The sequence below is a fragment of the Sus scrofa genome, chromosome 18 (assembly GCF_054392235.1).
Source record: "Sus scrofa isolate SSC_HxYL_T2T_F1_AM1 chromosome 18, Sscrofa_HxYL_maternal_Yorkshire_Landrace_v2.0, whole genome shotgun sequence".
Taxonomy (NCBI): Eukaryota; Metazoa; Chordata; class Mammalia; order Artiodactyla; family Suidae; genus Sus; species Sus scrofa.
Window position 1 is genome coordinate 47,782,588 of NC_139400.1, and position 26,528 is coordinate 47,809,115.

At 38.0% G+C, this 26,528-nt stretch overlaps 1 protein-coding gene and 1 long non-coding RNA gene across 13 annotated transcripts in view; one reads left to right on the plus strand and one right to left on the minus strand.

The window, feature by feature from the left end:
• The window catches only part of DPY19L1 (dpy-19 like C-mannosyltransferase 1), a 313,514-nt gene that overhangs the window by 100,439 nt on the left and 186,547 nt on the right, over positions 1–26,528 (plus strand). For 10 of the 12 annotated variants that reach the window (XR_014834285.1, XR_014834287.1, XR_014834286.1 and 7 more), the window contains 8 exons: positions 2,784–2,885; positions 8,256–8,327; positions 10,211–10,260; positions 13,994–14,018; positions 15,090–15,209; positions 16,631–16,805; positions 17,845–17,944; positions 19,437–19,562. Coding sequence is in view for 9 of the 12 variants with exons in the window: in XM_085005867.1 (XP_084861993.1) it covers positions 2,784–2,885; positions 8,256–8,327; positions 10,211–10,260; positions 13,994–14,018; positions 15,090–15,209; positions 16,631–16,805; positions 17,845–17,944; positions 19,437–19,562 (770 nt within the window). In the remaining 3 variants the exon portion in view is untranslated. The remainder of the gene's footprint in view (positions 1–2,783; positions 2,886–8,255; positions 8,328–10,210; positions 10,261–13,993; positions 14,019–15,089; positions 15,210–16,630; positions 16,806–17,844; positions 17,945–19,436; positions 19,563–26,528) is intronic. The other 2 variants (XM_085005862.1, XM_085005863.1) reach the window with 1 other exon arrangement.
• On the minus strand, positions 18,992–26,522 carry LOC146395027 (uncharacterized). The gene is made up of 2 exons (XR_014834314.1): positions 24,783–26,522; positions 18,992–24,736 (listed from the first exon to the last, which is right to left on the minus strand). It is a non-coding gene; the product is annotated as an uncharacterized LOC146395027 (long non-coding RNA).

The following is a 26,528-nucleotide window of genomic DNA, read 5'->3' on the forward strand; positions in this document are numbered from 1 at the left end:
AGTGGATGGGAGCAGCCAAAGTGAACTCCCTCTCTTTCCATCCAGAGTTGATTGGTTTTTTTAATAAATGTATTTTTCTCCACTGATTTTTGGGTGTTGCGCCAGCCTTGTGTTTCTCAGATAACTTCACATGCTTACAATGTACTAGTTTTCAATATGGTACTGAATTTGGTTAGCTAATAATTTTAAGGGTTTTTGCTGATATTCATGGGGGATATTAGTAGTTTTATTTTCTTATAATATTTTTATCTGGATTTAGTTTCAAGGTAATGCTCACTTCCTAAAGTTATTGAGAAGTGTTCCAGCTCCTATTTTCAATGCGAATTTGTGTAGAACTGATTGTACTTTTTCCTTAAATGTTTGATAGAGTTCAGCAGTTAAGCCCTCAGGGTCTTTGAGTTTTGTTCTTGGGAGAGCTCTTCTACTACAAATCCACTTTCTTTAGGAAGTTATTGGTAGTTTATATCTTTAGAGGAAACTCACTCATTTCATATATGTCACCAAATGGATCATGATTTTAAAAAATTATTACAGGACTCCATGAAAACTTCTTATTGAAATTCTTTGCATATATGTGAAATCATCTTTTACGCTCTGTAATTTTCCTTACTTGTATTTGGAATCAATATTAATATATAAAGAGCTGCTTTTTTTGCTATTTTTTCCACTTTCGATTTACTATATTAATATCTTCAAAATACCACTTTTTTAAAGTCTATTTGGTTTTGTTGCATTTCCCTTTGTCAATGAATTCTGTCAACCTCATTTCCTCTTTCTTTGGGCTTATTATGTAGCTTTTTCTGATGCTTGAGAGAAAGTGTTTGGCTCTTTTGTTTTCACCTTTTTTATTTTCTGATAAATGCATTTTAAATCTATAAATTTTCCTCTGAGAAGTACTTTTTTGTATGTCTTACAAATTAGCTGTTGTGTGATTTTCTTTTTAACCTAAAGATAAGTTTTACATTAGTTTCTAGCTGAAAGGATTTAAGTCATTCCTAGTTACTGTTGTCTAATTTTGCTACATTTATGATTAGAAAAAAAATAATTTGCATTATATCAAGTCACTGAAATTTATTGTGGCATAGGATGTGAACATTAAAAATGTATTTTACTTGTGTTTGAAGATAACATAGTTTCTGTTTGTAAAGTTTGTATTCTCTGTGAGCTTTATTAATAATGACATTCAGATTTCATGTTAATGTTTGTCTGCTTTTCCTATTTTAGGGGGAAATATTTAACATTTCCAATGACCATTGCCAACTTATCTTTTCTTCCTACAGTTTTTTTTTTTCAGTCATTCTTTTATATACTTTGAATCTATACTGTTAATGGCACATATGTTCATTATATGTATAATCTTGCTTTGCTGTCCATTTTACCAGCGTATAATGCCATTTGTTTTCTTTTTTTCATATATTTCTGTTTGAATTCAGTTTTGTGAGACATTACAATTGCTAACCTGTATATTTCTTTGTTTTTCATATTTATTTGGTATGTCTTGTTCTCCTGTTTTCAAACTTTGTGCATACTTTTGTTTTAAGTGTGGCTTTTATTGAATTTTTTTCCTTAAATCCAGTTTGAGCATCTGTCCTTTAATTAGTGAAGTTAAACTCTTTACATTTATGGCAGTTATCATTATATTAGGACTTACTTCTTTCATTTTATTTGAGATTTTTCCAACCATTTTACTTTCTTTTTAGATGTCTTTTCATTTTCAGTGTATAGGTAGTTTGCTTATGCTATTTTAGGCCTATGTTAATGTCTTAATCTTCTGAGCACACGTAAAACAGAGCATTTGAGCTTCTTCGGCACGTCCCATCACGCTTTAGTTCCTACGCACCTCCTGAACCTCCACTTCGCATGGGTGTAATAGGGTTTTAGTCATGGTTTGTTTCAGAAGTGATTTCCCCCCTTTCCTATGGTTCGTGCTCTTTTAGACAATAATAAATTGAAAGTTTGGAAAATGTTTTCTCATTGGTTAACAGAGCTTTCCCACATGGCTTCTTATAGGAAGCTTCTTATAGGAAGTACTTGGTGGTGTGAAGAATTGCACAGATGCTGATTGTTTTAGTCCAAGGTCTGCCCATTTTCCACTTCTTTCAAAAAGTCTTTTAAGTCCCCCTTTTTAGAAATCAGAATTAATGGGAGTTCCCGTCGTGGCGCAGTGGTTAACGAATCCAACTAGGAACCATGAGGTTGCGGGTTCGGTCCCTGCCTTTGCTCAGTGGGTTAACGATCCGGCGTTGCCGTGAGCTGTGGTGTAGGTTGCAGACGCGGCTCGGATCCTGCGTTGCTGTGGCTCTGGCGTAGGCCAGTGGCTACAGCTCCGATTAGACCCCTAGCCTGGGAACTTCCATATGCCGCGGGAGCGGCCCAAAGAAATACCAAAAAGACAAAAAAAAAAAAAAAAAAAGAATTAATGTTTGCTTTTTTTTTTTCTTTCTCTCCATGTTGTCCCTTTGTGATTGACTGTGTATTTTACCATGCCCTCCCACTATTGTGTAGTGTATTTCACCAGGTTTAGCACCTTGAGCAGGGAAAAACCTTAGGATAAAAGCCTTTGGAATGTTGATGATGGAGCATGGAAGGCAGGGTATTGTTGGAAGTATCACTTGTCAGTAAAAGAAGGGGAACCTTGAAGTTGTTGGGTCCAGATATAGCTGGGTGTGGGTTCAGTGAGCTCTGTCATACAGTAGAAATTATTTTTAGGTACTAATAAGATTAAAATGTGTTATTACAATATATAGTATAATCTAATGGTTCCTCCCTTTATTCCTTACTAGGCTCATATTGGCAACTTGTTAACCTCAAAATTCTTCAGTTACAAGGATTTTGATACTTTATTGTATACCTGTGCAGCAGAGTTTGACTTTATGGAGAAGGAGGTAAGATGTGATTTCTCCTTTTCTTTCCTTAGGTTTTATTTGGCTCATTCATTTTTTCATAAAGTGTGCTCCTGTTATTTCAGATTCTTACCTCTGCGCCCTTATTTCAGTTGGAAGGAAAAGGAAAATCTGGCAGAGGATGATGTTCCCATTTACATTAGTGTAGCTTCCTGAAATATACACTCTGTTCTCATTTTGATAGTTTAGAAACATGCATTCGGTGTACCAAAAACTTTTTGGATGAGTAAACACGGAGGCACCTCAAGTTACTTCTTTTCAGGGGAGCGTTAATTCAGGGATGCTCTCAAGCTTCTGCATTTCTACTCACTTTGTGGTTGTTTGTTTGCACGATTGCATTGCTTTGAAATATCATTGAGTACAAGTTTTTCATTCCAACACATTTCTTCTTTTTAAAACTGTATGCAGGTGTTTAAAAGGAAACGAGAATACTTTAGTGAATTGTGAGACCGAAGTCTGCCGTATTACTTGACATGCTTGAATAAGTGCCTCTCGTTCTTTGAGTAATAGCTTACTTGTCTCTGGCACTACACTGCAGATACTGAGAGAACGAAAGGAGATACGTAGCAGAGTACTTTGATATTTTAAGATATTTTATATTGAGTGCTATTTTGCAGTACTTTATGAGCTAGTTTGGATGGTTTAACAACCATGTGTATATATGTGTCTGTTTTCACACCACCCATGTGGCCCCAATTTATGATGATATTTTATTATCTGTGAAACATTTTCCTTCAGAGGTTGTGTATGTGTGTGGGGAACTGGCTAACAGTCCTCTGTTGACACATTCATTTTCCCTGATCCTCACTGGGTCAGCCTGTGTCCCGAGCTATAGACCAGTAGAGGAGAATGTGCCACGGAGGAGACTTACATCACCCAGTCTTCATTTCCTGTGTTCTGGCAAATGGTTTTGACGCATAATGGCTGATAAAAACTGTACAAATGATAGTGTTGACCCTGCTGAAAGAAATTAAGGAAAAGTATCTTAGAAGACATTAACATGCGTGCTTTTAGCAGATCAAGACTTCTTTAAGGAGGTGTAAAAAAAGTAGAGTGTAGACATCAACAAGGAAATTAGAACTCAGTTGGAATCCTTTAACATTATCATACACCACTACAACCTGAGAGTATGAACCATAGGTTATATGATAGAGGAAATTATGCATTGAGGTGCGGCATGCCTTCAGTCAATTTGAAGAAAATGGCAAAGCTCTTTCCAGCCTGCCATTCCTCATCTCCATACGTGTCTCTGTAGCAAGGGCCTGTTCAGAGAGGGCGTCTGTAGTGTGGTATGTTCTTATAATGGGGAAGAGGGAACAATTTAACACAATATCATACTAATATGAAAAGACACTCAAGATATATAATGCGTGAGCAAGATGATCCAATTTTATTTACCTATATTTAGCACACATAGAATAAAATGTAAGAGACCAAAATTTTAACAGGGTTTAAATTTTGTTATCTCTCAGTGGAGAGATACTTAATGATTAACTTTTTTTTTTTGGTCTTTTTAGGGCCGCACCTGCGGCATGTGGAGGTTCCCAGGTTAGGGGTCCAATCAGAGCTATAGCCGCTGGCCTACATCACAGCCACAGCAATGCGGGATCCAACCCGCATCTGCGACTTACACCAGAGCTCATGGCAACGCTGAATCCTCAACCCACTGAGAGAGGCTAGGGATTGAACCCGTGTCTTCATGGATGCTGGTCAGGTTCATTAACCACTGAGCCTCGATGGGAACTCCAGTGATTAACTTTTTTTCATAGTTTCCAGCTTCTAAATTTTCTACAATAATCGTATTTTAATTGTACTATGCTATTAAAAGAAAATAAAAACAATGGGGGTATCTTTGCCTTTTAGATGTGAAAATGGAAGGCAACAGTATTTAATTTAAAGTATAGGGATACCAAGACAGAAACATTACGACCAAAAATAGACAGTGCTGGATAGACCCATGTGTATATACTTAGTATGAAATGGAGAGGGCACCTCAGGTAAATAGACAAAAGATGCATTGTTTTATGAATACTGCTTGAAAAATTGAATTGGGCTGGGGAGTCAGGTTAAAGCCTTATACACCAAACTTCATTTAATTAATTTAATTTGTGTGTTAAATATGAAGGAAACCGGGGGTTCCCTTGTGCTGAAGTTTAAGGATCTGGCACTGTCACTGCAGTGGCTTGGGTTGCTGCTGTGGCATGGGTTTGATCCTTGGCCCAGAACTTCCACATGCCATGGACCTGGACCCCCAAAATAAAATAAATAAATAAATAAATCCTGAAAAATTAACTTGAGAAATATTTCTTTGAATATTGACTTCATTTTCTTGTGCATAATACCAGTGTAAAACATGTAGGAGAATGATTAATAGGTTTGTCTGCATGTAACTTAAAACATCTCTACATTAAATATTGTAAAAATTAAAAAGCAAATGACTAACAGTGATGATTCTTGCTGTAAACCTAACAAATGAAACTAGGGATTAATGTGATTAGTATAGGAGCTTCTTCAAATCAATAGAAAAAAAAATTATTAAGGGCTTTCACCCTTTCCTAGCACCAAAAACATCCCTGACCACACACACATACGCAGAAATGGGTGAACAATACGAACATACAGTCAGTCCATCAGGGAGGAAATGCTGATAACTCATTAAAATGTGAAATTCATTGTCTCTTTATTTTTCTCCATTTTCTAGTTTTTATTTTTTATTTTTTTAAATTTTATTTTATATTCCCACTGTACAGCAAGGGGATCAAATTATCCTTACATGTATACTTTTTTTTTCCCCCTCCCTTTGTTCTGTTACAACGTGAGTATCTAGACATCCCACTCTTGGGTAGGTATCCGGACAAAACTCTACTTAAAAGAGACACGTGCACCCGCATGTTCATTGCAGCACTATTCACAATAGCCAGGACATGGAAACAACCCAAATGTCCATCAACAGATGATTGGATTCAGAAGATGTGGTATATATACACAATGGAATACTACTCAGCCATAAAAAAGAATGACATAATGCCATTTGCAGCAACATGGATGGAACTAGAGACTCTCATCCTGAGTGAAATGAGTCAGAAAGACAAAGACAAATACCATATGATATCACTTATAACTGGAATCTAATATCTAGCACAAATGAACATCTCCACAGAAAAGAAAATCATGGACTTGGAAAATAGACTTGTGGCTGCCTGATGGGAGAGGGAGGGAATGGGAGGGATCGGGAGCTTGGGCTTATCAGACACAACTTGGAATAGATTTACAAGGAGATCCTGCTGAGTAGCATTGAGAACCATGTCTAGATACTCATTTTCTAGTTTTTATAATGAGCATATGTAACTTTTATGCTTAGAATAAAACGAGTTACAAGAAATATTAAAAGAACTTGTAATTCTAATGATACACACACATGCACATGTAGGTACAGGCATCTCTCACTGTGTGGTTTGTTCTGTTGCATTTGTTCTTGTGCAAACCCTCTCTGGTGTATCTTTTGGCATTGAGGAAGTTTTATAATTTTATTTCTATTATCTTAATACTTGTATATATTAACTTCAGGCCCATCTATTGGTTGCTTCCTGAGAGTTTTAGTGAACTTGGCTAGTCATCTCTTGCCCCTCACCCATTCCCACCCATTTTAAAATTATTGTAAAACCATAACTAGGGAGATTGTTTTACTTCCTGTATACTCTCCCCCTCTTATCCCATTTTTAAGAATCCCATTGTACCTTCATTGTCAGCACATATCACATCTCACAATTTGGGTCACCTTTATATCCCCATCATCGTTGTTCTAGAGGTCATTGTTTTTAATGTCTGCTACTGAGTTCTAGGATTGAAATTCCTCTTGCCATTTCTTGGTTTTGTGACGCTTGTTCTCCTGTGGAGTCCTCAGGAAGGGCTTGTGGGAACAATGATCCCTAAATTTTTATATACATGAACTATTTTATCAGTGACTTCTGTGTGAAGGTCAGTTTGGCTAGATACAAAGTCTTTGGTCCACGTATCTTTCCTTAAGTATCCTAAATAAGTTACTATCTTCTGATATAAAGTGTTGCTTTGAAAGTCTGATGCTAGTCTTGATTTTCCTTTTAAGAGAAATATTAAAAAACATCTGATCTTCAGTAAACTTTTAGAGTATAATGTTAAAATTGAATTCTTCACTGAATTTTAGTGAATACGTTTATCACAATTTTGGCATATTTCCTTTTTAAGGTAAATATCTGTATCGTACTGTTAGCATTTTTTGTTAGATGTTATTAGCAAATATCTAATTTTTAAAATGATGAAATCATTTTAGTTATAGGATTTTTGCATAAGTTGACAATTTAAAATTTATGAAATAGAAATATATATATTTTAAAATAATTATGCAAATGTTTATAAAGGTAAATAGTAAAATAAAAACAAAAATTCTTTTTAATGGAATTTCTAACTCATGAAGGATGCATTTTATATAATAAATTATCAAAATTACTTTTCTAATTCAGAATAATAAATGAGAAAATTGAACTAAGAGGGAAAATCAAAAAATTACCATATGCTTTGTAGAATTAAAATATGCCAGTATTTTTAACATGATTGAAGCTAGACTTCTCTTTCTAAACATATTGGGGAAAGCATATGTTGTTTTACTTAATGCTATGAGATTATTTTTGTGAGGGAAAGTATTGGTAATAAGCAAATAAATTGCAATTTAGAAATTTCAGGCCCAGAATGATTTAAGACTGTGATCTCAAATTATTGAGAGGTGTACAGGATTGCAGTATATAGGGCTTTTTTATTATTAAAAACAGTTTTTCTGAAGTTTTTTTTTAATCTGTTACTAAAGAAAATGGAAAAATGTTTTTTTCCTCTTGTAAACATTGGTCATTTGTGTGTGTGTGTATCTGGAGATAGTGGTTAAGATTCTTATCCCCCATAAAATGCACAGTAATGCTCATCTGTTTGAAGAGTTCTGCTGACCTTAGGTGAATAGTAAGTTGGGCTCTCTAGTTAGAAATGTAATGTGCAAAAGTGAACAGTAATCTTTCTAGTCACATTTTATGCTTACAAATGTTTGGAGACTGTATTTGGTTGTGTTTTCAACTTAACATTTTGAGGAAGTTTGTTAATGGACCTTCATTTTTATGAAGGGAGTCAATGGGTCAGCACGTGGAAGTTCCCGGGCCAAGGATTGAACCCACGCCATAGCAGTCACAATGCTGAATCCTGAACTGCTAGACTACTAGGGAACTCCCTCATGTTTCTTCATGTAAATGTTTTAAAATTCACTTGGTTCTTGATTTGAAATTTCATTTGAAATTACATTTTCCTCTAATGAAACAACTTTCTGAATTTCAGACTCCACTGAGGTATACAAAGACATTATTGCTTCCAGTTGTTCTTGTTGTGTTTATTGCAATCATTAGAAAGGTAGGTTTGTCATTTTAGAGCACTTTCTCACAATAAAACACTTTATAGCAGTTATATATACTAGCATAAAGATTAAAACATATTCTATATTCTGTTAGGAATAACCTTTGATGAACATTTGTAAGCCTTAAAAATATTGTACTAGTTGCCAGCATAAAGTAGACCTAGGAAAAGGATGCTCAAATTTTGTTAGTTGTGTATTTTGCAGGATATGATCAGAGAGACCATATTGACCCAGATACTGTTGTTTTCGCTTATGTAAATTATTACTCACTTTTAACTTTTGTGTAATGTTTCTTTAAACTATTGAATATATGCATTTAAGGTCATTTGTGAAGTGTTCATTAACTTCAGGATAGGGTTTATTATTAATTAAAAGGAAAAAATAGAATATTAACAGTGTATTATTAAACTTGATAGAACAGACTCGTAACTTGGCGTTGATAATGAAATTTTAAGTCCAGATGTAAATCAGGCCATGGAAGTTCCAGTCTTTAGCAAAGAGTGGTGTGATATTCTCTCTTTTTTTTCTTTTAAGAGTGAACTCTGTAACTACAGATGTTTTAAGAGAATGAATTGGGATTAATCTGTAATCAAAAAACAAATGATGAACCTAGAAGTTTTCTGATTCGTAGCTATTATTTCTGTGTTAATACAATGGCATAGAGTTGTAGGATACTCTGTACTATAACTATTATTCACATCATATATTTGTGATCTCCTAAAATGCTTCACATGCCTTGTTTCAGTTGGGTCTTCAGCAGCACTGTGGGTCACAGATATTATTATCCCCATTTTGACAGATGCAAAATTGGAAAGTCAGAGAGGTTGTTATCAACCTCACATCATCTCTATTAAAAAGGAAGGGAAGAGTGAGAAGCAGATGGCACCTCTACCCTCCTCGCCAGACATTTTGAGATACTCAGCTTTGTAGTCTCACAGCTCCTTTTCACATCTTATCAGTTAATGGCTAGTCCGTCTCTGCTGTATGCCAGGCTCTATGCTTCCTTTGCATACTTCATGTAGGTGTGCGCTTAGTAGGTCATAAAAAAAAATACTAGATGTTGGTGGTCCAGAATGCATTGAAAAGATAGCACCCTAGATGGCTAGAGATGACAGAAATGATTAGATTGGTTTAAGAAGCTGGGATGTTTGATTTAAAGAAGAAAGATTAGAATGGAAGGAGTGTAATTATTTTTGAAGACTTAAAAGCCTGCCATTTGGAAATATGATTGTACTCAGTTTGACTCCTTAGAATTGTTGCCAATTCTAGAAGTTAGAGCTTTTGACCAGCATTGATCTGGACTGATTAGGAAGGTGTTAAAAGAGTCAAGCAGCAGCTGGGTGGTTCTTCCAAGAGCTGAATTGAAACCTATCAGCAGTGTCGCAGAGAACATCCATGTTGAGGGTAGGATTTCAGATTAGGTGACCTCCCAGTGACTGTAGATAGGAAAACATGGGGTTTAGGTGGTTGTGCTTATCATTCTCTGAGCTGGTTGTCCAGTTGTGTGCGTGCATATTTGAGGAAAGGCATTGCCAACAACAGGGTCATGGTGGAATTCACCGAATGTGAATCAGAGGCCAAAAGGTCTATTTTTGAGACTCTTCTTAGTTGTTGTCCACCTGTAGGGTGATCATTTAGTACTTCTGGGCCTGTTGCTCATTTACAAAATGAGGATAATAAAATCTACCAAATAGGGTTGTTTGGTGTAGATATGATCAAGTACTGTACAAATTTAAGATTGTGTTATTGTAATTATTATTTTCTGAGTTATCTCATCTCTGTACTTCTATATTTTTAAGTAAAAGGTTGAAAGTTTAGAAGATAAAATTTTCTTTTTCTCAAAAATAGCTGTTCTAAATGTTTAAAAATCTATTTGCAGATTATTAGTGACATGTGGAGTGTCTTAACTAAACAACAGGCACATATAAGGTAAATACACTAATAATTTTATTACTTCCTCCATTTGTTAAGTAGATTATAACTTACCAATTTATTGATTTAATAAGCAGTTTTTAGTTACATGTTATATACTAAGCTTTTGATAATATTTTCAGTTGTTGTCATCCCCCTTCTTTGTTTGTCTCATTTTTTCCTGTCTGTGCAGAGCTTAGCACATCACTTATGCATATCCAAGGTCCCATCCAGAGCAATCCGACAGTAGCCCTATGCTAATCTGTACATGAAGGACACAGCTTTGTGCTTCAGTTTGGCAGCAAAAATAACCACTCTGTTGACGGTTGTAGGATCAGGGGACAGCCTTTAGGACCAGTGGACAGCCTTTTGAGAAAAGAGCAGGGAAACGTAAAAGTGGCTCCATACTCACTTTTTACATAAAATAAATTACAGAGAGAGCAACGATTTAAATAGAGAAAAAAATGAAACTCCTATGTAAACCAAGAGATTACTTTTATAATTTTAGGCTTAGAGAGGCCTTGTTAAGTATGACATGAAACCTGTGAGCTAGAAGGAAAGATTGACAAGGTTGACCAGATAAATTCTTTGGTTTGGTAAAATACTGTAAGCATTGTTCAAAAAAAAATACAACTTGCAGAAAATAGTTGCAATATATGACAAAGGATTAATGACCATCATACGTAAAGAACTTTTATAAATTAGTAAGAAAAATGCTAAAAGCCCAGTAGAAAAATGAGTGAAGGACACAATGAGCAATTGAGAAAAAAAATTAATTCCCATTTTCTCTTTCCCACCATGAGAGGTGGGTGGGAGGGGAGTTTGTCAATACAAGCAGAACAGACAGTGGGCCTGTCCTTTAACCTCGCAGTTTCACCAGTAATCATGTCCTCTGGAAATGCTTACAGAAATGTGGAGGAAATGGTACAGAGATGCCCATTGTGGTAGAACGTGTAATGTGAAAAATAGAAATAATCAAAATATGCACTAGTGTGGGATTGGTTTAATTATGACCAAGTCATAAGCTTTCTGGAAATACTTCATCGTACATCCTTGAATTAAAAATTTACAAAACAAAATATATAGGGTGTTACACTTATGTTTAAAATAGGAAGATTTTGTATGTTTATTTGTACATAGGGATTTGGAAGAAAAAACCTGTAAAGGAAGTTTTAAGTGTAATTTTACTCTTGTGGGATTTTTTTTTAAGGAGTAGGGATTGTTGAAATTGTGTCCGAATATTTTCTTTGATAACATACAGAGCCTTATTTATTGTTCTTTCACCTCCAACCAATGACAAATGACTGCATGCCCTCTTGAGACAATTTTTCTTTTCATTTAGAAACTACTTCCTATAACTGGCGTCCTTGCTTAGACCTGATGCTTTTGAGGGCCGGGGAAAAAGGAAAAAGCTTCTGGTGTATAATGCCAAGTTTTCTCTCCAATTGAGATGAATTTTTTTTTAAGAGCATGCAAAGGAGCTATGGTAACAGCTGTAGTATGCAGCTGTGGAAGAGAGAGGTAGAACTTTTCACAGAAACAAAGCAGTCTTTTCGATAATAACTCAACTATAGAAATAAATGTAGAAAACCACAGAGCTTTATGGAGCTTTCAGTTCAGGTAGGATCAGAGCTTTTTTTGAAAGGAGAGTGGCACATTGATATTTCATTTTGCATAAATACCAAAGTCATATGCCAGTATTGAAAGGGGTGGAAGGTACGTTTTTAATTATCAAGATGTGAATACCAGTATCTCCTTTCCTCAGGGACCTAGGAGCTAAAGCAAGGACAGAGAGAGCATGAGGTAGAAAATATAGTAGCTCTGAAATCAGCCAAAATAGAGGCCTGGCCTTGCCACTTCATAGCTCTGTGACTTGCTTCCCTTGGCTGTCAGGTGGGATAGTAACTAGTTGTAAGAGAGGACTTAATGGAATATACTGATTCTATTAACATTATAGATGCTCAGTAAATGGTAACTGATAATTTCTACTTGGCATGAAAGAAGGATAAAGAAGGATCTGTTGCACTTTGTTCATTTGTCCAGTATTTTTACTGTTTGCTAATACATTAATATTTTTGAAACCAAATTCTCAGACTGTGTGCTACCTAGATTAGGGGTTAATTGAATCATTTGTTTGTTCATTAAAAAAAAAATTGAACTCTATGCGTTAGGCATGCTTGGGATATAGAAGGTGTATGTTATCAAGTCACGCATTTGTGACTCTGGGCCAGACCTCTCCCTTGAGCTCCATCCACGTTTGTGCACGTGACTCCCTATGTATCATCTCTAGAGTGTCTAGTGACAGTCTCAATTTTTGTGAACATAGAACTGAACCTCTTAATGTGCTTCCCTGTCCGCATGCCTGGACCTTCCTCATTCTCCCCCTCATGCTCTCTTCTCTAATCTGCCATCTTTGTTGTTATCCTACTGTGGAACCTCCTGCCATGAGGCTGTGCCGTGTCTGTCTCACTGCCTGAAATGCTCTTCCCTAAAGGATCCTCAGGCTCAAACCCTCAGTTCCTTCAGGCCCAACTCAGAGGTCACTTAGTCGGTAACCATATGTATAGTCACACGTATATACATATGTTGCTGGGTGCAGCTGCATCTTTTGCCGTGTTTCCTTTTTCCCCACAGTGTTTATCTCCAATGTGATGTGTGTTTATTTCCTTCATGTTTCTCTTCTTCAACTTATGAAAGCTCTGTGAAGGCACAGGTTTTCTCCCATCTTGTTTACTGCTATACCTCCAGTGTCTTCAGTGCTCAACGAAATTGAGTGGGTGGATGGATTTGTACCCTGTACTCCTCAAGGGTTCATTTTAGTAGGGAGAGACAGATGACAATCAAGTAAACCAGTAGGTGAACCTTTTGTTTTCTATGAGAAGATAAAACAGGGAAATGGAATAGGAGTGAGCAAGGAAAGGGACACTGAACATGGAAGCTGAAATCATGAAATTAGTCTAGCATGACTGGGGCACAGAAATGAAGAGGAAATGTGATAGAAGATGAGTTTCAAGGATGAGAAATGGGGGCCAGGTTAGGATAGTAAGGATTTGAGAGTTGATTCTAATTATACACCCTCCCCCCCTCAGCAGGGGGTGACAAAAACCTTGGGAAGTTTTAAGTAAGGGAGTGGCATGTCTGGATTCCCATTTTCAAAAGGTTGCTCTAACTGCTCTGATGAGAATCAACAGCAGGTGGGGTGTGGGAAGGGAACTGGAGTGAGATGGGAGGATATGTGGGCCTCAAAGCACGGATCCTTTCTTAGGAAATTAAAACTCTCAAGCAAGGTGAAAGATAGCATACGTGACTATTTTTATGTTTCAGAACTGCTGCTGAAGAAAATCTTGTATGTGGCTTCCTAAATTGTCTCCGCAGTAGTGATAATTTATGGGGGAGCTGAGGGACCCCTGGGGACAGGAGGAGGGTTATGGGACTGTGAAGCCTTCAGCATTCCTTTCACTCGCTGCTTGGCCAGGATGTTACCAGTGAGGTATGTTGTGTGGCAGCCAGGGAGCCGTGCTGGCCTGATAATTATTCATGTAGTCAGATTTGTAGGATATGCAAGATAAACTGTCTTCAAAGATTGTAGCACCGATTTTGGTTTATAACTTTTAGTTGTTTTGATTTACATGTATGTGTCCTGGGGGAATATTATAGAAGTTGTAAAACTCACATTTCTAAGATAAAAATGCGCATTATTGAAGTAAGTGTTTCAAGTGACTCAATAGCAATATTTCATTTTTCATTTCAGAAAACACCAGTTTGATCATGGAGAGGTAAAGACTTAATATCACCAAAATTTACCTTATTTTAATTTGGGCTTTTCTAGTTCCATTTTCTGACTTTAATGGTAATTGTCATTAATCATCTTTCAAAATAGCTTGTATGTGTTTTTACTACAAACATTCATTTGTTAAGACAGCTGAGAAGGAAACTCATGTGGGCTGCTCTGACCATCCTCACGGTAATAGCCATTCACTGCTGGAGCCCACTTGGAGTATCTTTCCTCTCTGCTCGCCCTCCCCTGAGGCCTCAGAGATGTGACTGACTGCTGTTCCCGTCTCTGTCAATTCAAGCCATGTTTTTTGTTTTTGACAATAATTGACATATGTTAGTTTCAAATGTACTTAATGATTCAAATTTCCATACATTGTGGAATGATCACCACAGTAAGTCTAGTTAACGTCTGTTACCGTACATAATTACTCAGATTTTTTTTCTTCTTCTTATGATGAGGGCTTTTAAGATCTACTCTCTTAACAATGGCGCAATGACTGTATTTCATATTTCCACATGGTGTTGATGGCACTTCTGAGGTGGAGTTTTGGGATCCAAAATAGCAGTTATTTCTCTTGACCACTTTCCTGCCTCATCTGATGGTAGCGCCAAGGTATATTTAGAAATGTGGGCTTTATTAACTACAGGCTTGATTCTAAGCAGAATTATAAAACCACTTGCCTTAGGGACTTTATAGTTTTAGCTCTCTAATAAAATGGAGAGTTTGAAAGTAGATTTTAAGACTTGTTTATTTCAGAAATCAAAATTCTTTTGCTGAGGAGTCACCACTGTGGCACCATAGGTTAAGAATCTCACTGCAGTGGCTCGGATCACTGATCCCCAGCCCAGCACAGTGAGTTAAAGTGTTGCCACAGGTTTGGCGTAGGTTGCAGCTGTGGCTTGGATTCAGTCCCTGGCCCTGGAACTTCTATTTGCCGTGGGTGCAGCCATAAAATTAAAAATATATATTGTTACTGAGAAAAAGTCCTCCTTTCTGTATATTCACCAATTTCACACCATATTCTTAAGCTTCGTAAATAGGAGTAAAAATTATTTTCTCTTTCTTTCAGCTGGTTTATCATGCATTGCAACTGTTAGCATACACAGTTCTTGGTGTTTTAATTATGAGACTAAAACTCTTCTTGACACCACACATGTGTGTTATGGCTTCCTTGATCTGCTCAAGACAGGTGAGATGCTTGTTATGCTGGCATTATAGGTGCTATGGTAATTCTACTCCAGCCTTTGTTATTGAGTGGCCCTAAAATAATATCGAATTACCCAGAGTTCTTTAAATTGTTATTAGCGTTCTTCATGATTTTGTACTAATCTTTCCTAAAGGGTAAGGGCCAAAATGGAATCATTTATCTTTTACATTCCTAAAAATACAACAAACATTCAGTCAGTGTAGGCTGAATTCATGAGTGATAACTACAGATGTTGATAGAAAGCAGAGCTTAGTTAAGGACATTTTTTTTTTTTTTTGACGTTCATATCACAAAGAACCTTAACAATTGATTTCAAGTTATCAGTACATTCAAATTATCTGTTCTTTAGTATCAAACTTAAAAATGTTTTTCCATTTATTTGAGTGTCCATTCATAGGCACACCCCTAACTCTTTACTTTTTAGTATTTAGTTTAGGCCATCTTTGTTATGTGAAGGTTTTTTTTTTTTTTTTTTCCTAGATATCTGTCTCCTTGTTCTGTGTCCACAGATTGATGCTTCTATATAGGGTCGCTTTTTCATTAATCAACTAGCCAAGGTGCAGCAGCGTTACTTTTTTTAAATTGAGCAAATATTTACTAAGCCTCTGTACCGTGTTCCAGGCATGAGGGGGTAGAGTGGTAGAGAGAAAAATCAAAAAGCAAAAGTGGATATATGCCCTTAAAATACTTGATATCTAGCTCTACAGACATGCAGAGAAACAGTACTAAGGAGAGGACAACAGAGACAAAGTCTTGTTAGTGAGAGTGGGCTATTCGAAGATGGAGAAAAGTAGTCCACCTCAGGGTTCCCAGTCAGATCTTGGTATTACATTAAGGATGCACTGCTTTCCAGAGGCTAACTGGGGTGTGCGGCCCCTGTTCCTGACTCCTCCAGGCTGGGACAGGAAGAGGGTGATGAGAAGCCTCTCACCTTAGATCCCACCTGCGGCGTGACAGATGATAGAGAAGTACTGAGCCTTGCCCCAGGCGGGCTTCATAGGTGTGGGACCTCTGTGATCGCACAGGGGCTACACTCAGAAGCCCTCTGCACCTAGATTGATGCTCTGCTGCTGCTGTTTTGAACTTCTTAATAATATTTAGTAAGGAAGCCACATTTTTATTTTGCACGAGGTCTGGCAAATTATGTAGGTAGGCATGACCTTACCCAAATCTGGGAGTAGAGAGAAAAAGTTGAGAGAGTGTCTTAAATCAGGTCTCACCTGTGTAAGGCTACTGGTAGAATTCTTTTGATCCCTCTGATTATCGTTTCTAGAACTTTTCTTTAGAATAATTAATCCTTTATCTGGGATTGTAGCAGAGACTTCTCTGGGGAGAACTTTTGCTTATTGGATACAAGATGCTTTGTACTAACAATTATCAATACATTCTTAATTCGATTTCAGCTGTTTGGATGGCTCTTTTGCAAAGTACATCCTGGTGCTGTTGTTTTTGCTGTGTTAGCCGCAATGTCAATACAGGGTTCAGCAAATCTGCAAACCCAGTGGAATATTGTAGGGGAGTTCAGCAATTTGCCACAAGAAGAACTTATAGAATGGATCAAATATAGTACTAAACCAGGTAAAAAATAAAAGTTATATTATTTTAGCTATGGTTTTCTTCACAATTTTATATACCACTGCAAAATCTTAGGTTAGGCCCAAGTTACTTCCAGTGGTCTTAAATCTTTCTAAGTCCTGCTTCTAGATTTTCCAGAAAAAGATGCCAGTCTTTCTTCCATGGCTTGCGAAGGAAATGTTACCCATGTTTTCTTAGTCACTTATTTATCTATTTTTGATAAATTCTATTTTTTTCCAAATGTCTTCAGAGTTTTACCTGGCACAACTTTTAAAATAATTTATGTTATGCTTATTTTCCTAATTTTTTTTTTTTTTTTGTCTTTTTGCTATTTCTTGGGCTGCTCCTGCGGCATATGGAGGTTCCCAGGCTAGGGGTCGAATCGGAGCTGTGGCCGCCAGCCTACGCCAGAGCCACAGCAACGCAGGATCCGAGCCGCCTCTGCAACCTACACCACAGCTCACGGCAACGCTGGATCCTTAACCCACTGAGCAAGGGCAGGGACCGAACCCGCAACCTCGTGGTTCCTAGTCGGATTCGTTAACCACTGCGCCACGACGGGAACTCCTATTTTCCTAATTAATTTTTAATCTTAGATCTTTACATTCCTTCTTGAAATGAACTCATGAAATGTGATATTTTATTCATGTATAGAAAGGGAGATTTCATTGTCATCTGAGCGTCAATTATTAAATCATCTTCTAGAATTCCTTGGTGCTATAAAACTTCCCTAGTCAATTTGTTACTTCTTTCCTAGAAGAAGGAAAAGATATTAAAAACAAGCAATCAAAAGAAACAGAAATCCTCATTAATGAAATAGATGATGAGACTCTTATCTTCCAAGGAAGAATAGTTTACCCCAGCTTGGTTGTTGACTGCCATTTTATCAGCCACCCAACTTCATTCTGGTTCTGCCATTGAATCTCTAAGTCATAAGATGGGCTTCAGCTTTTTCTCTTGGAAAGCAATTGACCTGACCAGAAGGAGACTCCTTGTCACACTCACCAAGTCTCTTCCTAAGACCTTCCTCCCTGCTTTGCAGATGCAGTGTTTGCAGGTGCCATGCCCACAATGGCAAGTGTGAAACTCTCTGCACTTCGGCCCATTGTGAATCATCCACATTATGAAGATGCAGGGTTGAGGTTAGTACACAGTTATCCCAGCGTTGAAAGCAGATATTTCATACAGATAGAGACTGAATGAGGGAACCAGCAAAATAACGAGTTTTCAAGAAGGATATGGTGAACTATGATTTACAGAATTAGGGGATAAAAAATGCTTAAGTAAGATGGCTGAGTTCTGTATAAACTGTAAGTATCCATAGGACAATAAAACTTCAGCCTTTGGTTATCTTCTGTCCTAGGCAGCAAAAAGATATCATACCATGTCTGTTTTCCATGGCTGTTAGCAGACAGCTCTGTTAACAGAGCTCCAAAACTCCCAGGTCCTTATAAGTTACCCAGAAGATTCATTAGCCTATAGTTTTTAGTAAGGTTTTCTTATAGGCTTATAGGATTTTATTAAGATTTTCTTATAGAAATTCAATTCTTTCTTAAATTCTGAGGAGTCAGTCGAAATGGAATCCCATTCAAAGAGAGTTTTCTGATTTCGCTGCTACAGCCTGCTAGAATAATCCTGTGTTGTGTTTTTTGTTTGTTTGTTTGTTTTTTTACTATCTTCTTCCTAAGTTAGAGTGTTGTGTTCTCTTTGAAAAGGAAATAGATTTAATTTCGATGCAATTTCTAGGTTGATCAGCTATTCATTCCTAAGTATTTGGTAACTCCTATTAATATTTTATTTTGTGTAACAATGGGACAGACCTTTTATAAAGGAAAAGATTTTTCATTAAAAAATCAATTTTAGCAGCCTAATTTCCAGAGCAGTTGTGTTAAATAAGTTTAGGGGTTTTTTTTACTTTGTTTTGTTTATTTTGTTTTTTTTGTTTTTTTGTCTTTTTGCCATTTCTTGGGCCTTACCCGTGGCATATGGAGGTTCCCAGGCTAGGGGTCGAATTGGAGCTGTAGCCACCAGCCTACGCCAGAGACACAGCAATGCGGGATCCGAGCCGCATCTGCGACCTACACCATAGCTCACGGCAATGCCGGATCCTTAACCCACTGAGCAAGGGCAGGGATCAAACCCGCAACCTCATGGTTCCTAGTCGGATTCGTTAACCACTGCACCACGACGGGAGCTCCTTGTTTTGTTTTTTTAAAGTTGGAAATAAAGTGGAGAGCCATTTAATGCTAATTGTTGGTTATCAAAGTTGGGACTCTTGCAGCTTTAAAGTAGTCCTATTGATGTGTTTGTGTAGCTCATACTCTTATGTGTGATAGAGTGATAGAGAATTTATAACGAAACAAACAGGCAAACAAACCAAAAGACTACATTTGGAAATGAAGGGATTCATTAAACTTAACCTTTTCTCCCAGGACTCTTGAGCTACTTCTGCCTTTTTTGATTGTCTTCCCCAGTGGCCCTTAGCAAGAACTCCTGTGTAGACTGTTCTCTTGACCTGATTCTTCTGTAGAGTCCTTCTCCTAGTCCCATTAAGTGCTTTTTTTGTCCAAAAAGGTTGATTTTGGACTTTATTTTAATCTTGGAAATCTTCTGCCCAATTATTTTTCTTTAAAGAGCCAGAACGAAAATAGTATATTCAATGTATAGTCGAAAAGCAGCTGAAGAAGTGAAGCGAGAATTGATAAAGTTACAAGTGAATTATTACATTCTGGAAGAGTCCTGGTGTATAAGAAGATCCAAGTGAGTACCCAACACAATTAGTATCTTATATTCATAAGACATTAAAGTTAATTCAGCCTCATGGCAAGTGCTTTCCTAGTTAATTGTGTCAGATGTATGTGAAAGTATAAGCAGAGGAAACTTTTTTGATTATTACTTGGAGTTTTTTCTAGTCATTTTATCATGATTTGCATGTGCACATTACCTTAAAAGTCTTGGCACTTACTGATAATTTCCCAAATTGTATTTGCTTTTGATGTTTGTTGTTTTTTTGGAAACACTTTTATTTAAAGTTGAATGTATTTTCTTTCAAAAGGCTTGCAGAGTCTGAAACCAAATAACTGAGTCTCATTATGATGACAACAGCTTTGTCCATACCGTTTCTCTGCACCATGCCACATCCTGTGATAGATGGGAGCCTCCCAGCTTCACCTTAGAGTGAAACTTTTCTCTTGCTGTTTTTGCATCTTATTGGAGCGGGGAAATAATTGACTTTACCGTGACCCATATTCTCTAGGGTATATAGTTTTAAAAATCATTTTCACACTAAGCAGAGTATAGCAACAACAATTAGTAAGATTTTCAAAGCAAATGGGAATTCTGAAGTTGGCAGTTTAGAAATGGTGCCTTTGGATGACAGCTTACTATTAAAATACCAAAGCATTCACTCCAGGAGAAGCACAGAAAGGAGTAGTTTTATCAGAAATCATGGATAATGTATGGAATACTATTATTTTTAAAATTCTCACTACTCTTTAACAGAAGCCTTCAGGAGATTGCTGTATATGTGCTTTAATCATACTCATTCACCTTGTATTTCAGTGATACACAAGGGTGGTAAGACAAAATGATTAAATATTGACTCAGGAGTACAAATAGTGCTGTGATACAGTATCTATCAAGCATTGCCCACAAGGAAACTGAAACAATTGTTTGAATTTATTTATTTATTTATTTTTAATTTTTTTGTCTTTTTACCATTTCTTGGGCCACCCCCTCGGCATATGGAGGTTCCCAGGCTAGGAGTCTAATCAGAGTTGCAGTTGCCAGCCCACACCAGAGCCACAGCAACACAGGATCCGAGCCGTGTCTGCGACCTACACCACAGCTCACAGCAACGCCGGATCCTTAACCCACCGAGCAAGGCCGGGGATCGAACCCACAACCTCATGGTTCCTAGTCGGATTCATTAACCACTGCGCCCCGACGGGAACTCCATGAAACAATTGTTGATTGTGGAATGATTTTCCAGTGCATATGTCCCAAGTGATTTGAACTTAATCAATCTATAGAAAATATTACTGTTCTTAGAATCATAATTTCCAAAATGCTTTAAGTCCTTATGAATGTATGAGTATAGATGAAATTTGTACATAGCCTTTAACTTTGTTATATAAATTTTGGAAAAAAATCATGAGCATCTCATAATAATTTGATGAGGACATTGTAATAAGTGAATGATGGGCTGACATTTGCAGTCAGAAGAACTCAGTTTCTAGGCAGAGATTTCCAGCAGCCTTCGAATTTTCTTTATAGCCCCAGAGATCACTCTCCAACTCTCCAGGTCAGCGCTGCCAGTGTAAGACACCTGTAGGTTATCAGAACATAAAAATTACTTTGCGGTCTTTTTTCCCCCAGCGTAATGATGAACTTTGGTTGAGGATTCTTCATTTTTTCCTGGACCCCTGCATAGTATTTTGAAATTGCAGAGGCTGCAGTATTTTATTCTGAGATGCTGATGGAGCTCCTTGGATTGCATAGCTGTAGTAGTCTCATGTTCTGATGGGTAGAGCACTGGTTTTTGTACACAAGAAGGGATCAAAAGACAAATTTAGGAAGTGTGGCAATAAATCTTGCACACTAAACAAAGTCAGCAGTCAATTAACTGGCTTCCTCTCTCTTTTTTTTTTTTTGCTTTGTAGGGTCACACCTGCAGCATATGGAAGGTCCCAGGCTAGGGGTCAAATTGGAGCTGCAGCCAGTGACCTATGCCATAGCCACAGCAACACAGGATCCGAGCTGCGTTCTGTGACCTACACCACAGTTCACAGCAACACCAGATACCTAACGCACTGAGCAAGGCCAGGGATCGAACCCACATCCCCATGGTTTACTAGTAGGGCTTGTTGCCACTGAGCCACAACAGGAACTCCTTAACTGACTTCTGATTACCTTCTTTTAGAGCTCACAGGCACTCAGACTGAGAGTTGGGTGGGGAGGAGGATGTGCTGGATTTCTCTTCTGGACCTTCAGCTGCCCTTGCTGTGTTTGTTCCAGCAGAGGTGGAGAAGGGGGGAAGGTGAAGAAGTGGCTTTCTCTCATCTGGTTTCCTCACTTAGTAACTAAAACAATGCCCTCCATCCACTACACGATTTAAGTCAGACTGATTATAAGTCTCAGGAAACCTTAGACAGCGCCTCTGCTTAAACCTTGAAACAGAACACAGCTGTGCTTTCTGTTGTGACAGAAGAGCAAATGGAGGACTCAGAAGAGAAAAGGGAAGGACTGATATTCAGCGCTTGCCTCTGCAGTAAGAAGAGCTGAGTTTCTGGACAGGGCTTTCCACCAGCATGGGGATCTTCTTTATTGCCTTGGCCCTTGCTCTCTAATTCAGTTGTGCTAGCCTGAAACAGCTGTGTGTTACTGGAAAAGAAAAATGTGTCAGAACAACGGCAGCAAATAGGGGATTCAAGTGGGAGAATGAAGGAAAGAAGGACTAATGTCCATCTGGAGCCTAAACTATGCTCTGTACCTTGGTGGGCACTGTATTCAGGTGCTGTCATTGACAGAGTGGCTTAATTGTACACCTGATCATTCCATAACTACTTGGAACCTGTGTTCAGATACAAGGATGAAAATACACCCAGTGCAAGTTGTAGATGAGCTTTTAATGAACTACTTTTTTTATTCTCAGTTCTGTGCTTTCTTTCTCATTAATTTCCATAATAGAGTTGACATAAAATTAAAATAAATTCAGAAGAAAATTACTCAGATTTTCACTAATGCTATTTTAAACATGTAGCTGGCTGGCCTGGGGAAATGTCTAGAAGCTCAAAAAAGGACTGAAGGGTGTTAAACTGAGAGCTCACAGACAGCTCTTTGCCCTCTTCTTTCCCTGGAAGCAGTTGACCTCAGGAGCTGGATAGTTTTCTACCTCCTGTATTATCTCACTCTCTAATACCACTGGCCCACAGTGTAGTAACAGTTTGGCCTTGGCATATGTGAGAAAATTAAAAGGTAGAAAACCCGGGCCCAGTCATATCTTCATACATTGGTAAAATCTGGTCTCAATGAGGGTGTGCACCGAATACTCTTTGCAGAAACACTCATTGCTGATACCTTTTGGGGAGGTAATTTGATAGAGGCAAAGTGAAATTTGTATAGCCTTTTGATGTAATGATAGTGCTGCTTTTAGAAGTTTAGCTTGCAGAAGATACAGGCACAAAATTTTTTACATCAGCATTGTTTTATAATGACAAAATGAGAAACAATTAGAATATCTGTCCATAAACAGTGGTTAAATAATACATAGAAGTGCTAGCACCTATTAAAAAGAATAAAGTAGATACTTTAGCAGATGGAACAGTAGCCACTTTTTATTGCTAAGTGAGGAGTCCCAGATTAATCTCATTTTTATAAAAGCAACCCAGGAGCATCTGTGTATATAAAAATGTCTGTGCCTGTGTTTTTGTGTGCTTGTATGTCTGCACGTGGATAAAAAAGATCTAGCAGAATATATGCTGATTTTTTTTTTTTTTACAGAAGCCACCTCTAAGAAACAGCATTGGGGGTGACTGGGACTTTCACTTATTCCTTTTGATAGGTTCTAATTTTGCCACCTTTTGGGTAAAGGTTCCTTTTAAATTAAAGATGTTACTGAAAAGGAGAAAGCATGAGCATTCCTGTCAATGTGCTTACCTCATGGTGGAGAGCAGGGGAGTGGGGCTGCCATTGGGAAGAAAAGGGACTTGTTGGAAATAGTTTTTGCTCTTAGAAAGAAAAGTGAAGCAAACATAAGCTATTGTCAAATCTCTGTAATTTTCTTTTTTTTTTGCTTTTTAGGACCATACCCACAGCATGTGGAGGTTCCTAGGCTAGGGGTTGAATCGGATCTGCAGCTGCCAGCCAGCCACGCCACAGCAACACAGGATTCGAGCTGCGACTGCGACCTACACCGCAGCGCATGGCAGCGCTGGATCCTTAACCACTGAGTAAGGCCAGGGATCTCACCTTTGCCCTCATGGCTGCTAGTTGGATTTGTTACCACTGAGCCACAGTGGGAACTCCTGTTTTTTAACATTAATAAAAAATACAAAAATTATGAAATTCCTTTCATCTTTTTTGTCTTCGTTGGTATTTTTGGAAGAGTCCAGGCCATTTATCTTGTAAGAATGTCCCACATCAGGATTTGTCTAATTTGTTCCCCATGATTAGATTCGATTTGACACAATTTGGCAAGAATACAACATAGGAGGTATTAGGTACTTTCTGTTATGTTGTTTCAGGAGGTACATGTCACTTTGTTCTGTTATTGATAATGCTAAGTTTGGTCACTTGATTAAAGTGTGTCCCACAACCCTCTCCATTTTGAGAAGACAGATCTTCTTTATAATCAATAGCCTTTCACCATGTGGTTCTTGTATCCACTTCTTAGGCTTCCATGAATCAGTTATTACATTGGTGATTGTAAAATACTTAGGTAATAAAGATTTGAAAGTAACATATCAGTTACTGATTAATGGGATAAGAACGGATTTGGTAAATAATAAATGCTCATTTTGTGTCTGTGTCACATTTTGGTAATTCCTGAAATATTTAAACTTTTATTTTTACCATATTTATTCATATTTATCATAGTCATTTGTGATTAGTGATCTTTGATATTACTATTGTAATTGTTTGGGGGCACCATGAACCCCACGTAAGACAGCGAACTTGGTGGGTAAATACTGTGTGTATCTTGACTGTTCTACCAACCAGCCATTCCCCCATCTCTCTCCCTCTCCTTGGGCCTCCCTGTACCTTGAGACACAGGCCAACTTATAACCCTTCAGTGGCCTCTTAAGTGTTCAAGTGTAAGAAGGAATCCCATGTCTCCCACTTTATTTTGTTTTATTTTTTTGCTTTTTAGAGCTGTACCTGCGGCCTATGGAGATTCCCAGGCTAAGGGTCAAATCAGAGCTATAGCTGCCGGCCTATACCACAGCCACAGCAACACAGGATCCCAGCTGTGTCTGTGACCTACACCACAGCTCACAGCAACACCAGATACTTAACCCACTGAGCAAAGCCAGGAATCAAACCTGCAACTTCATGGTTCCTAGTCAGATTCATTTCCGCTGTGCCTTGATGTGAACTCCCCATGTCTCTCACTTTAAATCAAAAGCTAGAAGTGATTAAGCTTAGTAAGGAAGACACATTGAAAGCCAAGATAGGCTAAAAGTTAGGCCTCTTGTGCCAAACAGTTAACCAAGTTGTGAATGCAAAGGAAAAGTTCCTGAAAGAAATGAAAAGTGCTACTCCAGTGAACACATGAATGATAAGAAAGTGAAAACAGCCTTATTGCTGATAGGGAGAAAGTTTTTGTGGTCTGAACAGAAGATCAGACCAGCCACAATATTCTTAAGCCAAAGCTTAACTCAGAGCAAGACTCTTAACTTTCCTTGGATCTTTGAAGGCTGAGAGAGGTGAGGAAGATACAGAAGAAAAGTTTGAAACTAGGAGAGGTTGGTTCTTGAGGTTTAAGAAAAGAAGTCATCTCCATAGCATCAGAGTATAAGGTAAAGCAGCAAGTGCTGATGTAGAAGCTGCAGCAAGGTATCCAGAAGATCTAGCTAAGATCAGTAATGAATATTGCTAGAGCAAACAACAAATTTTCAGCACAGATGACTGTTGGAAGAAGATGCCATCTAGGACTTTCATAGTTAGGAGAAGTCAACATTTGGCTTCAAAGCTTCAATGAAAAGACTGACTCTTGTTTAGCGGCTAAAGCAGCTGGTAACTTGATGTTGAAACCAGTGCTCATTTACCATTCCCAGAATCCTAGTGCCCTTAATAATTGTGTTCAGTCTCTTCTGCCTGTGCTCTATAAATGGTACAACAAAGCCTGCATTACAGTACTTGCTATGTGAAGTCTGCTGTTGAGACTTTGCCCAGGAAAAAAAGATTCAATTCAAAATAAGACTGCTCATCGACAGTGCACCTGATCACCCAAGAGCTCTGATGTCTGCAAGGAGGTCAGTGTTGTTTTCATGCCTGCTGACACAATATCCATTCTCCAGCCCATGGATCAAGGAATAATTCCAATTTCCAAGTCTTATACTTTAATAAATATATTTTATAATAGCTGCCATAGACAGTGGTGATTCCTCTGATGGATATGGGCAGAGTCAATTGAAAACCTTTTTGGAAGAGATTCTCCATTCTGAGTGCCGTTAACAATATTTGTGGAGTTCCTGTCATGGCGCAGTGGTTAATGAATCCAACTAGGAACCAGGAGGTTGTGGGTTCGATCCCTGGCCTTGCTCAGTGGGTTAAGGATCCGGCGTTGCCGTGAGCTGTGGTGTAGGTTGCAGATGTGGCTCAGATCCCGAGTTGCTGTGGCTCTGGCATAGGCCTGTGGCTACGGCTCCAATTCGACCCCTAACCTGGGAATCTCCATATGCTGCAGGAAAAAAAAAAAAAAAAAGAAAAGAATATTTGTGATTCTGGGAGTTCCCATCATGGCTCAGGGGTTAACGAATCTGACTAGGCATGATGAGGTTTCGGGTTCTATCCCTGGCCTCGCTCACTGGGTTAAGGATCCGGCATTGCCGTGAGCTGTGGTGTAGGTCGCAGACGTGGCTCGGATCCTGCATTGCTGTGGCTGTGGTGTAGGCCGGTGGCTACAGCTCTGATTGGACCCCTAGCCTGGGAACCTCCATATGCCAAGGGAGCAGCCCTAGAAAAGGCAAAAAGACCAAAAAAAAAAAAAAAAAAAAAGTAATA